This window comes from Phalacrocorax carbo, chromosome 21 (assembly GCF_963921805.1).
Source record: "Phalacrocorax carbo chromosome 21, bPhaCar2.1, whole genome shotgun sequence".
In the NCBI taxonomy this organism is placed as follows: Eukaryota; Metazoa; Chordata; class Aves; order Suliformes; family Phalacrocoracidae; genus Phalacrocorax; species Phalacrocorax carbo.
The window spans coordinates 5,863,529-5,881,473 of record NC_087533.1 but is presented as its reverse complement, the minus strand read 5'-3'; the positions used below and the strand labels follow the sequence as shown (position 1 = coordinate 5,881,473).

The 17,945-nt window shown below is 48.4% G+C and overlaps 2 protein-coding genes across 3 annotated transcripts in view; one reads left to right on the top strand and one right to left on the bottom strand.

Moving 5' to 3' along the window:
• CBL (Cbl proto-oncogene) overlaps positions 1–17,945 on the top strand; it is a 569,152-nt gene that overhangs the window by 292,246 nt on the left and 258,961 nt on the right. The window lies entirely within an intron of this gene.
• Positions 1–17,945, bottom strand: part of NECTIN1 (nectin cell adhesion molecule 1) — a 104,187-nt gene that overhangs the window by 7,085 nt on the left and 79,157 nt on the right. For both annotated transcript variants that reach the window (XM_064470944.1, XM_064470945.1), the window contains exons 6-8: positions 9,210–9,357; positions 7,093–7,180; positions 6,492–6,602 (exon numbers count right to left, since the gene is read on the bottom strand). In XM_064470944.1, the coding sequence (XP_064327014.1) occupies positions 6,492–6,602; positions 7,093–7,180; positions 9,210–9,357 (347 nt within the window). The remainder of the gene's footprint in view (positions 1–6,491; positions 6,603–7,092; positions 7,181–9,209; positions 9,358–17,945) is intronic.

Genomic DNA, 17,945 nt, shown 5'->3' with positions numbered 1-17,945 from the left:
GAAGGACAGCACCAAATAAAATAACCTTTCTCCCTTTCTCAAACTTCCATACATGCTGTCTGCACCAACTTAATGCAGTGCAAGCTCTTTTATTTTCATATACGCAGCCATCCTCTGACTGTCTCTTATTCACTGACTCTTTCGAATGCAGGAACATTTACGTGTTCCCATATTCTGTCACATACTCTCCCACCTTGTTCTTTCACACATGCACATATGTTCCATCTTATCTATAGTTGCTTCCATGCACACAAACTTTTCTCTTTTTCTTTCAAACAGTCCCCTTTTCTTTCCCTCCCCTTCTTGTACTGACTAGTTTGGAAAGGCCCTCTTAACATCTCCATGAGGTTTTGGCTTCAGCTTCTGCACATTTTAATATGGCTGCTTTGCTCCATGCTGCTGAGCCTTACAAAAATTCCCCAAACAAAATCCCACAGCAAGAGCTGGGCCCTTCAAACCCGCCTCATTTCTCCCTGTGTCTCCAGCCACACTAACTGCAGAGGGGGCAGATCCTGGTTCTGAAATAAATCCCCTAACCCCTTCCCCCTCCCACATGCCTCACTGTAGAAAGCAAAGGAAAACACTGCAAAAAGCATGCACAGAAGGCAAGACAAGGCAAAGCATTCCTGTCAGCACCCCCAGAAATAAGGGTAGCGAAGAGAGCAGCTATCACGGGCAGCATGCAGGAGGTAGAGGGTGTGGGGTGGAGGACAGACTGGATGCATGGGGGCCATTCCACAGGAAGAGGAGGAGATGTGGGGAGTGGGGACCGCTGAAGTCAGGAGGGGGGCACAGTGAGGAAGGCAGAGTGCGATCATGTACCTTGAGGCCAGAATCTGAGGGGAAGGGGCCTAGAGTGACATGCGCTAGCCTAAGTTGGGCTGGATGGTTGCATACTCGACTAGGTCTCCGCCAGCATGGATGGAGGTCCGAGGACTGGGTGACGAGGCCAGAGCGGAAGTGTCCAGCTCTGCATAGTGGACATCACAGTCCTTGTTGCCAGAGTTCTGGAGAGAAGAGAGCAGCAAGGCGATGGGGACACAGGAGGGAGGAATTGGGGTGTAAGTGGGGAGGCAGGGGAGTGAGAACAGAGGAACCGTGCAGAAGGTGGGGAGTGAATGAATGAGACAGAAGAGAGGGAGTGTGTGAAGGGTGGAGGGAGAAAGAAGAAAAGGGTGAGAGGGGGGAGGAAGAAAAAACAGTTAAAAAGGGGGAGGTAGGGAGGTAATGAACAGTCAGTCAGGTAAAATTCCAAATCAAAGCAAAAGTCCTAACGGCACTGCTCCCCAAATCCCCCATTGAGCTGAGTGACTTGGCCCAGGTGGGCAGCATTCCCAGCAACTGCCCCATCTGCCCCTTTTACTGGGGATGCTCCCAGTAGCATCTCGCTGCTCTGATTGTTCCATCAACCCCTCTGGGACCAGCATTTTCCTTAGCTGGGGGTGGTTCAGTGAATTCAAACCTTATTGGATACCCGAGCTGTCAGTTTTGACCCAGGAATTTGAGGGTCATCGAAGCACACTGGAGGCAAATGCAGAGTTGAGGGCATGAATGAAAATGGGGGAGGCTTGACTTTTGGCTGTCAGGAAGGAGATACCTGGAGGGAGCGGCTTCGAAGCCATAGGTCCCAGGACAGGTTTACAGCAGACACATTACCATAGGGAAATGACATTCCTTAGACAATACTGTTGTTTTGCCCTAGCATGGAGGCTGTAGAGTTCTTAAGTGCTACATTTTAACACAAGGCTTGACTGCACAGTATGCTACTGCAGATTAACTATGCAGCATGATTTTGTCATTATAAAAATGTCTAATAGATGCTAAAAGCATCCTCCTTTGGCATGAAAACATTTATGGGTATTCCCTTACTAAGCTTATCAGCAAGAACGGCATGAATGGAATATCATCCAATTTGTCTGATCATTCCTACCCAGACATCTCTCATGGTTTGCAAGTAATAACGGTCAGAGAACCCTGGAAGACAGGGTGGCCTGGAAAACTCACTGCTCAGTGGGGAAAATGAGTTACCAGGAGGAGCCCTGGTGTCAGTAACCAAGGTGTGAGGGGGTACCCTGGCTACTTGCCCTGTGGAGTTTCTTTAATACTGTCTTTTGGGCCTGCTTTCTGTGCCAGCATTAGCCAAGCATCTGCTAAGCCATCTTTCCAAAATGGCTGTATCACATGGCAATTATGCAAAAGGTGTTTAATTTTAACTATTTTCTCTTCTCTTTGTTTGGAAGTGTCCTCAGCCATGTAAAAGCTGTGGCAGAGCCATTTTCAGAAGTTTATAGCCCTGTAATGAGCTGGTTTAGTGCCTGTTGCTGGAAGAGGTTATTCAGTGGGTGATTAACTGTGACTGCTGTGCTGTTCTGTGGCAGGGTTTGGCTGTCTCCCTGCTGGTGTCCCTCAGCCACCAGGATGAGGGGAAAGGCGAACACAGCTGAACTGGCATATCCAGCATCTGGCTCCCCTACAGTGCTCAGCACAGCTGGATGCTGGAGGGTCTGGTCGTTTGAGGTCACCCTCTGTCCTGCCCTTGAGCAGGTGCCCAAATGGCAGTGGCAAGTTGTTGGCGTGAAAGCTGTGCATCCTATGGCCTCTCTGCTTAATGTCTGAATCCGGACAGTGTCTAAGGACATTTAAGAAAATTAGTAATGCCAGCTCCAGTCTTAAACCTAAACCTATGCCCTGCAGAACCCTTTCCCTGTGGACTCTGTATCTCAGTACCCCCTCTAGTCCCAGAGAAAGGCAGGCTAAATCTTTACTTCCTATTTCCTATGCTGTTTACTTTGCCTCACTTCTCTCCAAAATAGTGCTTCCTTCCCACTGAAGGTATTTTCTCCATGGAGTTCCCCTGCTTTCTGCTGCTCTTGGGCTTGTTCCTGCTCCCTGCTGCTTGTTTGGAGCAGAATTTATTACAATATCAATAATGTGACTTGTATACAAGGTCTAGTACTGCCACATGCAAGCGCTCTGTGTTAATCATCAGCATTGGCACCCTGGTAATTGCCCTGTAAACTGAAAGGAATTATTTTGCTGTCTGCAGCAATGAAACTTTCCCTTCTACCTGCACAAATGAGTATTGCTGACATGTACACTAATCATACTTCTGCTCCTACATGCACTCGTACCTCCACCTCTCTCGCTCATGCTCCCTCTCACACAAACACGCAGCATCTACCATAGGCACTGCCATGAGCACACAGATGCTTTTACCCACACCTGTTATTCTGCACACTGACACGCATGGGTACTGGCACTCTCAGACATGCATAGTCTTTGTAGATGTTACCTGAAACACACACTCACCTTTCCATCTCATTCACTCCTGCCTAGATATCCTCACATAAACCAAAGATTTTACCCCACAAGAGCTCAGAGACAAATGCTGCAGGCAACGCCATCACCCGTATACCCATTTCTGTACCCTTAATTGTCCACTACGCTGTTCTTGCATAACCCTGCACTGTCAGCTTCATCTTATCTTTCCCACAGTTTGCAACCCATAAACATACATAATCATTTGTAGCTTCTGACACAGGGCCCATCCCTGCTCCCTTCTGCAGGTATCCTGTCCCTGCAGACGTGCCCCAGCCTCTCCCCTTCATTTGGTCCCCTGCCAGCACGTGCCTGCACATGTCTGCACAGACATACCTGCACACCCTTTTTGTGGATTTCTCATCCACCTGCCTCTTTTATTTTCTCCTGGCACCTCTCCCATTTCCCCTTCCCTTGCTTTTTGCCACCTCTAATCACTTTCTGAATCCCATTCTAGTGCTGTGAAATTGTCAACCCCAGGCAGTGGCTTTCATGCCGCCCTGTGATTAATCTAGTTTATCCCAAATTATGGGGGTTTGCACCATTCATTTAAAGCTGAATGCACCCGTCCCCTTTTCCTGCAAAATATGTTCCCTTCAACTCATCTTCACTACCCTCCGAAGTCAAATCTCCAGATGAAGTGCAAGCAGAACAAGAATATCCTGCCTTTTTCTTGTGCCTTCCCCTCCAAAGGATCCCAGAACCACAAATACAACAGAGCTGCTCCTTCCATCTGCGCCTGAACGCAGGGGAGAGGGGCTGTATCAAAGCGAGGTTGGCAGAGACCCGGTGAAGCTGAAAGGAATATGCTTCCCTCCTCATCCTCCAACCGACCCATCTCTCAGGCAAAGGACTGTGCAGGTCTAGCCTGCCTTGGGCAGCCCCTTAGCATGCCCTCAGTTGGAGAGTGGTGACTGGGCCTGAGCTGAATGTGCTGGTTTTGGTAAGCACCATTATCCCTGCTGCTGTTCCCCGGAGGTTTCCATGCAAGTGCTACCACAGTGAGACGATCCTTAGTAACTCCTCTGCAGTGAAGTGCATGTGTGCCACACAAACAGGAGGTCTCTGCAATGCTTTAGGGGTGAAAAAAAGATGCCTGTGGGTGGTCCTTCAGGGAGGAGGGCAAAAGCTGGCTGCCTTTGAAGCGTGGCTGGGCAATGTGATGCACACCTGGCCCTGGCAGCACATACTGCCTGTGTTATCTGGGAAGAATCCAGCAAAACCAGCACTCCTTGGCAGCAAAGTGACACCTTCCTTCCCCTTACCAGTTACGGACTTGAATAGCCTGCTGCCTGCCCAAAGGATACAGCAACTTGGGAAAAAATGGGGGCAAGCATCATCTCATTCTTGGGGCAAAAATCCAAAGAATGGTGCATGTGTGTGATGGGGCGGCCTGACACCGTTTACAGGGACTGCCAGCCAAGCCGACAAGAGGACAGGTCCGATTCACAGCTGTGCTAGACCTGTGCCAAGAGTGGCGCCCCTGTGGCAGCAGCAGCTGAGTCACCCAGACACTGCATCCCTACTGCAAAGGGAGTTTCTTCATGGGCTATATGAAATAAGGGCTCCACAGTCCATCGCCTCTTGGCTAAAACCATGGGTAAGGAGCAGAAAGTGCCAAGTGTGGAACATAGAAATGCATCTTCTCAGACCAGGATTGAGAGCAGCAAACTTGGTTCCCATGGTTACGGAGCAGCTACCCATCAGGCCCCATCTCACATCACTAACTCTGCCACTTAATTAACTGACTGCTCGTTATTTCCCGAAATTAGCTCCTCCATCCTCCTGCTTGCCTCAGATTGTGCTCTCAGATGCTCTACACACAGCAGCCTGTCTTCCTCTAGCATCCTGTTTCATTTAAAACTCAGCAAGGATTAGAAAGAGCTGGAGACAAGCCCCAGGACCAAGGGAGGGCTCCAAAGGGAAGTTTTTCTTTGGGGACATCAGCTACGTTCAGCTAGGATGAAGTAAATAGGGTCACATCAACACAGCTCAGCAGAGAACTGTGTCTTTATTTCCAGTGCCCTCAGCATTTGTGTCGCTGCAGACTTCTGCTGGCTAAAGGTCACTGGGCCCTGTCCTTTGATTATCTGCACATGAATACACATTAAAGGGTCATAACGGGATGAACTGGAGGGAGGGTTATAATTAGTTATGTTCATAAAGTATTACTCTAGTATGGGCTGATATTTATACAAATGGGTTCGCATTGCTGAGATCTAGAAACGTGAGGCCTGGTGTGTAGTGCTCTAGTGAAGGAAGAGTTTGAGACCTGCAGCATTTACACGGAGATCCTGTGTCTCCTATGGAGAATGGGGGGGAGGAGCCCCATGCCATGGGGTGAGGGAGGGAAAGGATATTGTCCAAGTCCTGGGAGGAGGAAAGCTTTCCATTTTCTCATCAGCGGAGGACTCTAATCCTACCTGTTCTCTGTTTTCTGTCTTTGCCCTTTCATCTAACATCTCCTCCTTCAGCCTCAGTCCTTGAAAACCAGCCTTTCCTGCACGGCTGCTAATATCTCTGCCTGACTGTTAATCTCTCTGCTGCTGCTGCCTCACATTTGCATCTCCCTGTCTGAGGCTGAACAAATCCACTCCAAAAAAGGAGGTTTAAAGAACTTGTTGTCAATTGAGAGTCAAACGCTGGCACGCTTTGCCCTGCAGATAATTGCTTTGTGAAGCTCTCACTGCAGTACACGCTGCTCTTCAAGAGCTGCTTTGTTCAGCTGCAGAACTCTAACAGGGGCTCGATTGCAGGAGGTGAAGAATGACCAGGGTGGGATAAGTGGCTTGTAGGCTTAGCTGTCATACATAGGTAAAGAGGAGACTACCACAGGTTGTGATAGTCATCTGATAAAGATTCGGAATAAGCATAGTGTTTTACTGAGGAATGACCCATAAAGGCACAGCTTTAGGACCTATGGAAACCAAGGACAAAAGGGACAAGTGCTGAATTGGGGTCAGTGGTATTTGAGATATAGGCTGAGATCAGAGGTTGCGTGGAGGTTGCCTTCCTCCAGGAGAGGATACTCCCAGACTGTGAAGGTTGCTTGTTCACCCCTGTGGATGATAGGGCTCTTTTGTTTTTTAGGGTGAGAGATCCCGTGCAAAAGGCAGTGAGGCGGGGTGTAAGGATGAGGCCAGGCAGCGCTATTAGCACCCTGATCTCCTTACCAGTTTGTCAGTGTAGGGAGAGGGCTCGGTGGCTGCCATGTCATAGTATGGAGTCTGCAAAGGGAGTTTCTTGATTTCCTCCTCATGTTTCATGTTGTCCAAGTGAACAACCTATAAAAGAGGAGAGAGAAGAGGAATGAGAAGAGCAAGTACTATCCCTCTGTCACAGCTTGGGGCAACATCTGCTTCAGGGGACACCACCTCAAGGTATCACTATGAAGGGCACTGTATCTTACCTTCTCCCTTGCTCCTACCACACTATTTGCCTCCTGTTCTCTTTCATAGTCACACCACTCAGTACCACTAATGACATTCAAAATTGTGGGGATGCTCAGAAGTCCTCATACTTAAAAGCCCATCTGAACACCATTCAATCCCTACAAAAGGGAGTAAGCGGGATCCACATATCAGCTTTCAGTTAGTGCCAATCTTTGGGATCTCTGGGGCAGACAAGTCCTTTCTTGCTGCCCCTCAAACTTAGGCCATGGACTTCTCTGATCTTGCAAACCCAGTTTTCCAAAATTTAGGTACTGTGGATACTGCTTGGAATCAGTTTTCCTTGCCAGAGGAAGGAACTTGCAGCTGGGCTGGGGAGACATACCTGGATGTCTTCTGCATTCAGGTGGCTTTTCATCTCCTGTTTCCTCTTTGGTGGAGGGACAGGTTTGTGGGATGGAGGCAAGTCAATTCTGCAGATAAAGAAGTAGTTGCTGATTAGAGAGCAAGAGAAAGGGGTCTGCTTGCTTTGACGTGATGTAACAAGCCGGATCCTGCATGCACCAAAGATTTGACTGTGTTTGTCCCTGAACTGCCAATATCGTCGCATAAATTATTCTCAGTAACACCCTCTGTGCCCTCTTTCTCACCTTGATTAGAATTCTTAATAGAAATAAACTCCTTCCTAGCATTCTGTTCCTAATTCCAAGCAAATCCCCATGTCGGACTGCAGATCCCAAGGGTGCAGTTGGGATACCTGACTTTGGGCGCTGTTTTGGAATGGCTCCAAATCACCACATGGGAGGTGGCTCATTTTGTGGCTGTAGGGTACCAGAAAGTGTCTGGCAGTGGTCAGTGCAAATCAACAAGGTAATATCAGCCCCAGTTGGGAGCTTACCTGGAAAGGTAGCCCCTGCCACAGGCTTCCCAGTAGGAGTTTGGATCTTCCTTATAGATGTGCTGTGCCATACAGGGACATTTATGCGTGACCCCCCAGTCAGGGGATCAGCTTTTGCCCCACAGTGTAAGGATTGGCAGCCATTATAATCCCAGCCTAGAGACTGTCTCTGCACATTCTGTTCATATGCACAGATGTGTCTAATCCTTTTACAAAACTTATTAAACCTCTGATCCGCTAATTAGCTGGGTGCCCCTCCCTTCTCTCTGTACAGACTTCACCAGATCTTCTGATAGAGATGGGTGACTTTTCTTGGCAATCCAATGGATTCCAGCATGGGCACAGAGTGTACAGGTGCAGGGGAGAGTAAAGTGGGTCCCTGAGGCTCTGCAAAACAGTGACTTTATGGGTCTAAAGAAAATAAATGCTGTTAACTTTTGGAGGCTTTGGAGCGGACTCCACAATAGCGGCAGTACCTCTGGAGACTAGGGCACCATTGTTTTTCTATTCTCAGCTAAAGTGGCTCTTCTCTGCACCTGCACGGAGGGCCATTGTGGGAAGCGGACTGTCTGAATGCATCTCTATCACAGGGCCGATGATGATGATACAATTTCAACTTGTGGTGCTATTTTTTTGTGTGTGCCTTTCTGTGTCTCCTCCTGCTTTCCCCAGTTCTCTTTATTTTCTCTCCCACTATCCTCCAATGCCCTCTCTCATATGGGATTAAAAGGAGCACAAAATGTGGCCAAAATGTAACAACAGTGAGGTGGGGGGTTGTGGAAGATAAAAGCAACTTCTAGCCTTTGGGCTTTCTGTGCCTCGCCTATGAGGTGGGAAGGATGGGAGGGGGTGCTCTAGTGAAAAGGCAGTGACAAGATGGAGCTTTTCAGGAAGAGGACGGGTAAACATCTCTTCAGAGGGCTCCGTTCATGCTGCATAGGCTGAACTCCACACCACTGAATTCCTTGCTTGGGATCTGTGCTGCACAGTGCAGGGCAGAGCACAAATACCTGTCAAAGAGGAGCCCATAGGGCATCCCCTCTCCCTGCTCTTGTACTGCCAGAGTTCATGTCTTCAGGCTGGCACAATATATACAAAACTGGAATGCTGAGTTGATGTGAATCCTTTTGGACTCTTTGGGGTACATTCAGAGGTGCTCAGGGTCTATCAGAGACCCCCCTCTGATGACAGAACGTGATTCAGTCTAAAACAGGAGCCTGAAGCCATTTCCCTGAAAAAGGAGGAATACAATCCTGTCCTACCACTGGAGGTGAGAGTGCCACTGAGTAGTTGCATCGATTCCAAGAAAAAGCATCATCTGGGTGGACACTGCTGTGCTCCAGTTTCCACTTAAGGCTTGTGATAAGAATTCAAAAATGGGAGAGAACAGGATGGAAAGAACTAGAAGGCCCCAAGGAAGGGAATAAAATCAGAGGAGTGAGCCAGATGGTGGCAGACAGGAAGAAATGGAGGAAAAACAGTTTGCCACCAGGCTTTTTTTGTGTGCAGGTAGCAGGAGGGCCGGTGGTGCTCTGTCTGCTGCCCCATCCAATAGTACCTGCACCATCACTGTGCTGTATTTCCGCAAGCATGGGGCTACTTACAGGTCATTGTCCATTCCAGTGCGGTTCTTTTGTTGCCGCCTGTAGACAATAATTACCGTGACAGCCACACCGATGATGAGAGCTCCTGCAATGACGCCTCCCACGATCCCAATGATGCCTCCCGGGGCACCCTGAGGTAGTGGCTTATCTGCAATACAGAGGGAAGCACAGGAGAGAGGGTTAGAGCATCAGACAACACAACCAGTAAGGAGCGAAGACCAGTAGAACCAGGGACTCAGGGAGCAACGATACCAACATGCTCTGAAACTGCCTCAGGTAGCCTTTTGTGGGTAGCTTCAGGAGGGAAGACAGGTCATACTGAAATGTAGTAGTCTGAGCTGAAGAGGAACAGAAGTCTGTGGCTACAATCACAGCCCACTGCAAGAGCTAACTGCTTCCTTAATCTAGTTGCAATTTCCCCTCAAATCAGGTGGTTATTCCTGGGTCCATGTTTCTGCTTTTGTTCTGTCCTTGAAGAAAGAAGGGTTTAGGGAATAAAGGTGCTTCTAAGCAGCCACCCTATGTGGTGCAGAGGGACTCACGTGGACCTGCTACTTGATATTATTTAACTGTCTTGAAAGCCTTCTGCAGGACTTTGTCACAGTGTCTTCACTGAATTCCTGGTGCTGTTGAAATGAAGGAAAACTTTGCTATTAATGCAGACCTTAGAAGAGGCCAATGCTCAATTTATTGAGGTGGACCAGAGGTATGTGCACCCTTAACCCTTACAGAAAAGATGCCCTGAGTGTAGGATTTAGGGGTGAGGGGGAGATATATTGCATCTTGCATTTCATCTCCTGTTTGCCCCATGGCCGGAGAGCTCTATGACTTGGGCCAGCTCCTTGGTTACTTACATGGACCTCATTCAAAGGAAACCTATCCCATGGGCCTGATGGGAAAGTGCTTTGAAACGTACGATAAAAGGATTTAATTTGCTCTACCTTCCAACCTAATTAAACTTGAAAACTAGCTAATTGGTACTTTGTACTTACAGCTCCGGCAGTGATGAAAGAAGGAGATAATTGGAATGGAGGAAGAAGGAGGAGGAGAAGGAAAAGAAATTCAGGGGAGGGGAGTGAGACAGGGATGAGGGAACAAGGTGCTTTGTAGAACTTGTCTGTCAGACCTAATTTTTTTACTTTTCTTAATGCACTGGCTACTGGCTGCTCTTAGAGACTAGATATTGGACTATATGGACCTTATTCTGAAACAATTATGGCTTTGGGTATTATAGTGGTAGCAAGTATCTCCACTAAACTGGCCATCCCAAGGCCTCAAAATTATACCCACTTTACATGCGTGCATGGCTATAAAATGTATATGCACACATTCCCAAACCACAAAGGACAACTTATACAGGACTTTTCAGGGTGAAAACCTGCCATTTATTCCCACCTCCCATCCATGGATTCAGCACTTGCTTAGCTCAAAGCCTGGGCTCCCTGAAGTCCTACGTACCAGGTGCAATTGCAGAGCTGACTGTGCTGAATTGTTGCCAACAGCCTATTCCCAGATCTCACCTGAACAGCCAGCCTTCTTCACCTTTCAGATTTGCTGCTGTCATCCAGAAGTGAACTGAGGTGTATAAATATTTCCCAGGGAAATCCCCTCTCTGGTCAATACCAACAAATCGCACAGCACAGAACTGGCATGTTTACTGCATCAGTACAAAACACTTGAACTCCCAGCACCATGCTGAGGCATTGCTACCAATGAAGAATTTGCCCTGGGAATTGTCTTGACACTGATCCCCCATCCCTTTCCATGAAAACCTGGTTTTCTCTTGCCTTGCAAGGACATCCCAGAGCCTCCATCAGTCTGCATCCCACACGCTGCCTTCCCCTGTTCCTTAATTAAGAGCTCAGAGCTGTGTGTCTTCAAGTGGCAGGATGCTGTAGTCATCAGAACATGAGGCCCCGCTCCCCACTGTCCTCAGCAGTGGCAGTTACTTTTATTTCTATTCCCTTCTCCATGAGCCACATTACCTTGTAAATAATATTTCTGCCTTGAGACAGCTCACTTACAGCCTTGCTCAGGCAGACAGCTGACATGTTGCAATCCAAACCCCGTGACACCATTCGAGATTGTGGCAGGGACAGCGACTGTAAAGAATCTTCCACTCACTTTGGCTGGGGCATTTTCATGATGAATTGTCCCCTAATGGCTTTCTGGATGGCAGGTAGCGAGCAGAGAACATCAGCTTCCTGCTACCACTGTAAATCAGTAGGTGTCTATATGTGTGTGAGGGAAAAGGGTGGAAGGAGAAAGAGGGAAAAGGAAATAAGTAAAGCTAAAATTCATCTCCAGGAACTTGAACAGGGCTGTGTAATAGTGGAAAGGGGCCAGGAAAATTTAAAGGTGGGAAAATACAGCCATCCGTTTCCAGGAGAGGGATAAATATAGGGCAGTGCAGATGAGGAGAAGGAAAGAATGGAGGAGCACAAAGGAAAATGCAGATGTTTTGGGGTGTCTACCAGAGTACTTCCTTCTTGCCAAGCTCTCAAGACTATGGTATAAACATCCTGGTGCTGGCACCCATCCAAGCTGCCTAAGACAGGACTGTGTGGCAATGCCGTGCTTCCACAGAATGGCAAGTACCAGACAATGACAAAATCCTATGGCAACAAGCCCTGCCCCTACATGTGCAGGTCTCTTTCTTGAGGACAGGCTGACCCATCCTGCAAAATTGTTGGTCACATCTTTGTAGAGTCTAACTAGGAAACTGTGAAAGGCAACAGAGATAATTGCTGACGATAAGAGGGAACACCAGGAGACAAGGAAGGCAAATGAGAGATGAAGGTCCCAAGAGAGCAAGAAAGTGCAGAGGAGAGAAGAAAATGGGAAGAGATGGAAACGGACCTTTCCTTCTGCTGGCACTTCTGTCTTTCTTTTTCCCTCCCCCCACCCTGCCCCTTTTATAAACCTTCCTTCATCTGCATCCCCTCCTGTTTATTTCCTCAGTCTCCTGTTCCTGGTGAAGAGCTGTGGCTAGTATTCTTCGGAGGGCTCACCTGCAACCCAGCCTATTTCCTTCCCTCCTCTGTGTGCATTACCTCTTTAACAGGTAAAGTCAGAGGCACCAACTGGGCTTTTCTGGAGGGCAGGGTGGCTGCAAGAAATGGTGTTGTAATTCACACAGGAGGGCACTGGGAAAGCCTCAGGACAAGATGGTAAGAACTGGCAGATGAGGATTCAGTTACATTGACAGGGCTTTTGGGCAGCCCTGGGAAGATGTTTGCAAGGCTTGTGAATCAGGATCAGAATAAATTCACAGGACAGCTCAGGGGCCTCCAGACTGGAGTGGGAAAAGGCTTTGCCAATTAAGAATGCAAAACCCCTTGCTCTGTGTCATGCTCAAATAACCTAAAACTCTCCAAAAAGTTTGTGCAAAGCAATTGTCAATGAGGCAGGTACCAGAGAACCCAAAGGGGCTGAACGAACAGCTCAGCCTTATCTGGATGTCTAAGGGCTGCTGGGAACTCCTCATTCTTACTGGAAACAGAATTAATTCACAGTACTAGAGTTAAGGAGAAAAGAAGGATACCGCACCCCCAGCGTCTTTCAGAGCAGTTTTGTTTGTTACTTTGTTCTCCCACGGCTCTTCTGGAGTTGGAAACAGACATTTTCAGTTGGAAACAGACTTTCCTGGAAGAAAAGTGGCTACCCATCTGTAAAGATCCTTCCGGGTCACCTGATGGGGTGTGTGTCTGAGTTTCCAAAAGTAACCAGTAGCAGATTAAGATCTTCCTACCAAGTTGGAAGATCAATTAAAACATTTTGTGAGGTGCTGATACTGTAATCCACCAGTCCCAATGCTCAGTTAAATCACATGCAGCATTCCAATGATGTCAGTTGTTCACATCTCCCAGATAAGTGAAGAATGTCCACTAGACAAGACTAGCCATCCTGGAGAAATGTATCAGGCATAATCACAGTACACTACTGACGCATAGTTTCATAGCATTGGCTATGAAAAAACCCTTGTCCAAACAGCTGCAGGGCTGATGACTTAGTCTGTATGGACAGAGCCGTGGCTCAGATCTACTGCAAACAGCCATGGTAGCAATTCAAAGCACAGAGACAAACGGACGGAGCTGTCCACACGCGCCGTGCCCACAGGGTGAAATAGTGCAGCTGCAGAGCGCAATAGTAAATAACGATAGAGGAACAATGAGGGCTTTGGAGAACCAGCTTGCAGGAGAGCAAGAGAGATGTTCCCAAAGGGAACTTGAAGGGAGGCAAAGACGGATAAACTGGAAAGCTTCCAGAGAAGGGTATGTCAGAGCAGACAAAATGACTCATTTGCTCTTCGTATGGGGGGAGTGATGTGGGGGACTTTGCAAAAGGAAAGGTAAGAGGCAGAGTTTGTCACGCTTTTGGAAGTAAGGCCTCTTCCCTCCTTAAAGCTACTTGTGTGGCTGGGATATTTTCATCATGAAGCAGCCTGGCTGTTCAAGACTTGAGACTTGAGAGTGGGGTATGTTACATTCCCACCAAGGTCATGTGCCTGCCTGGGACTGACTTTTTATGTAAAGCTGTGATCAGCCAAATAATTTTGCACTTGCTGCAGTATACGCACAGTGACATCCAGCCTGGGCAGGTAGGGAGGAGCAGATCTGTGGAGTGGGGTCCTACACGAATTGCACAGACAGCTGTGGTGTGGGACAAAGGTCCTGGCAGGCAGGAAGGCTTCATTTGGATGAGAGCGCTGGGTCTCATATTGGTACTGTCTTCTTTCTATCCTGACTGACTGCCATGTATTCAGCTGATGCAGGGGCAGCCTGAGCCCCATCTAATAGCTAATGCACTAACCTGCATCCCCCAGGTAAATCTGGAAGATGAGTCAGTCTCTGGGCCCAGTTTACTGCAGCTCTGAGTGAAGCTAGTTTGCTCAAAGAGAGCTGTACACTTTTCTCCTGTCTTTGCCTCCTAACTTCAACTTCATCCCTCAGTGCTTCACAGAAAACCAGCATAACAACATACAACACCCCTGATAAGCCATTTGTGCAAAGATCTGCCTGCATCTGTAACCAATTACAAAGTAGGGTTCCCTTTCCATTTATTTCTTCCCTACACAAAACAAATCCCCATCCATTTCATGGCTGGCTAGCCAAGCCACTCAGCGATGTGCTGCCTTGCTCACAGACACATTGCAAATCAATGGGAAGGAATTGTGATTCTTCTCCTTTATGCTAGCAGCTTTGAAGCTCTTCTAGCTGCAAGCCTTGCTAGGGTTAATGTTACCTTCGTGCTCAATTGCATCCCTGTTCACAGGCATATACAGCCTGCATGTCTAAAGCAGCCTGTCCTAGTACAGTGCCAGCTCAAAGTAAGCCCGTCTGTGACCTGGATTGTCACCCTGATCCAGTAGGTGTTAGCGCTTGTTGGACTGTTTCTGCCTGCTGAACCTTTGAGCAAGACAATGAGATCAGATGATCCATATTTATAATACATCCCACCTGACACATTCCAGGGAGCCTGAGACTCAGCAAGTTCACAGCGCTAAATTAAACTGAGTTGAAAAGCTTGGCAGAACAAATACATCTCCAGTTTGGTTTTAAAGACAAGAGCAGGACTGGCTAATTTGAGACACGCTCCAATAGCATACACACCCCCAGGCACAAGCTGGTTCAGAGCTTCGTGATGCTTTGTGTTTGCAAAGGGTTAATGAAATGCTGTTCCCAGGAGAGCCAGAGATGTGAGCTGGCAGAGCTGGTGGGCCGAAGGGTAGGATAAACAGCAGGGCTTGTAAGTCACTGGAAATTTTAAAGGGATCTTAAGCCTGAGGGAGGAGAGGTGGGGTAGGTTTCTCTGAGGGCAGTTCCCTTCACTGTGTATATTAAGAGAATCCCTTGCAGGGACAGCTAAGCATCCAGAGGATAAAAGGGATTAAGAAGGGAAAGGCACTGCTTGAAAAGCTGGCACTGGACCATTAGCATGTGAGGTTGAAATGTGCCGTCCTGCCTCTCAGCAGCAGCATTTCATTCATCCATCAGAGCCGGGTTCAAAATCTTCATGACCCTTCCCTTTGTCCTGGCCTGAAGTGGAGAGAAGGGCAACACAACATTTTGGTCTCCTCTCACCCAGGCCCTGCTCAGACCTTGCTCCAGCCCAGACCCTTGCCTAACTTCAAGTGGAGATGACCAGGCTGCAAGAAACACTTGTGAAAGCACTTCACAGTGAGGAGAATCTGTCCCTGTGCAAACACAGATCAACCTTCTATGGTCAATTTGCGGTCTGCAGCACCACTTAACCCCTGCAGTATCCAGAACCAGCTCTGTTACCAAGTGCTCTTCATCTGGTGACATGTGGCGAGAGAAAGAGGGGGAGTTAGACCTCAGCATGGGGAAGAGGAGTGATTTGGTTAGCAAAGGTGGCTGGCAGGGTTTTCAGAGTTGGAAGAGTATCTGGGCTTCACTTGGTGACAAAAGCATAGCAAGAGCAGAGCTGATCCAGCAGCCCTCCCCATCCCTGCCTCCCAGAGACTCCTCCAGCTACAGAAGGAGCTCCGGACCTGCTAGCAAAAGAAGGTGCTTCTGGTCTTGTGTCACCTCAGGAGCTGGAGATGCAGCCAGCCAAGCAAAGGTTAAACACCAAAATGAAGGCAGAGCTGCTTTGATGTAAGTCAGAAGGAATTTTAAAATCCGTCACAGCCTCTCCCGTTGGGGTGTTTGTTGATGTAACTCTCATTTACGCAATGAGCCACCACACATGCGAGTGCCAAGGCATGGCTGCAATCCTGACACTGCCACCGCACAGGGCTTCAGCCTCATTTCCCTGGAAATCCCCCACTGCACAGGCTGGGTCCGCAGGGCCCCAGTGAGGCAGGATTGCTCGCCTCCCACACAGGGCTACTCCGCTTGCTGCTGCGCCTCCCTGCATCTGGTCCGAGCTAACGGGTGCTGGGAGGGCCTCGGTTATATTGTATATTTTGAGTGGAGCCAAAAGCCAGTGTCACCAAGGGTAGTTAAACAAACAAATGCTCCTGATCGCTCTCTGAATTGTTCCTTCCTCTCCTTCCCACAAGTGGGAATCCCTGACAACTGCCAAGCCCCTCTATGAGAGCCCTGATATATCCCCTCTCTTATTCCTCTCTGCTAAAGACCAGCCAACTGGGTATCCCCTGGGTCCTAAGTGCATTCGGAGCATGGGTATCCCACTGTCTAGGTACTAATCACAACATCCCTTTAAGATGCCTACCCACTTTGCTTTCCTCTGTAATTTTTACTATCCCGACTGGCACTTAAAGACTTTGCAAACCACTTGCCTGTCTCTGATGAGGTTTTGGGAGAGCTTGGCAGTGTGTTGTGCAGATCCAGCCCTCCCTGGGGTGCCTGCTTTGAAAAGCATGCCCAACTGCAAGTGGACACATAGATGTGCTTGGTATTAGTGGAGATTACACACACATTGCAGCAAAGGCAATTGCTTTGCCACTCACCAAGGGTGGAGGCATCTAGGCTCTCTCCAGTAATAACCAGCTTTCTCCCTTTCCTCTCCTGCAGGGGAAGCAGCGGAGCCATCCTTAGTTAAGTAGCATCTGGTTAAGTAGCTGCTGGCTGCAAAAGCATGTCTGGAATGCAGCTTTAACCCCTGGTGACCTTCCCTTGCAATGCTTCCCAGTGGCCAGTAACAAGGATGGGGTTTGGATAGCAGCAACAGGAGCAGTGTGTTAAGAGATGAGAACTGACTGCTGCAGAGTAGCTGTTGTAGTGGGAGCACTCCTGCAGGTACCTCTCACTGGGCTGGTTTTTCCTCCACTCCTGAAGCAAAGAGTAGCAGTTTTTAAACAGCACCTGAGAACATGGTTTGAGAGCTTAGTAAGGAAGCCTTTTCTCTGTGTGAAAAGACAGAGCTTAGCAAAGTCATTACTGTGCAACAGAAAGGGCCAGTTGTTCAGAGGGTGCAACAGCAAGCAGTCTTTTGCAGCAGTGTCCACTCATAGAAACTGAGCCCGTCTGTATGTGCACACGTATGCTACATCCCTGCACTTTCCTCTCAGCCAAGGAATGTCTGCATTAACTCCAGATTCTGGGATGTCCCTGTCTTTCTGTGCTACTCTGGCTCTAGCAAAGAGGGGCAAGACATGATCTGGTTGTCTCTAACCCATCTATCCAAATCCAGCACAAACCTCACCCTGCCCTCCCTCCACCCCGCTTGGCCAACACCACAGACCCCCCTGCCTTCCCAGAACCAGTGACTTCACAGCTCAGTGCAGCAGTATGGAGAGTCCCCAGCCTGTTCTGGGGGAGAAGATGGGCCCTGGAGAAGATGGGAAATATTATCTGACGTTTCCTCTGCCTCCCAGCCCTTAATTTTAGTTCTGCTTCATTTCCTTGCAGCTCAACAGAGTAATGAACAATCAAATCCCTTTAGTAATTTATTTCTTCTGCTGTACAGTTTTGAGGAGGTGATGACACTTGAAATTGCCTCTCCTGGAGGGATGAAGGGGCCAGATCCTGAAGCCCATTACACCTGACTGTGTCTCCCTCGATCTTAGCAGCCTGCCCAGAGCACAGCGTGGTCCCAAATCCATGTTTAGCCAGAGATACAGCCTTGTTCCCTTGATGAGTCCATTAAGGTCATGCTATTACAAGCAGCCACCAGATGAATTCTGTCAGATAGAAGGTACAAGAACAGCAGCTCAGACTCTTATCATTTGCGTTAATAGAGTTAATTTGCTCAGCAGTCTTCAGCAGCACTCCTGGGAATGTCTCACTCGACTTGGCCATGTGCCCT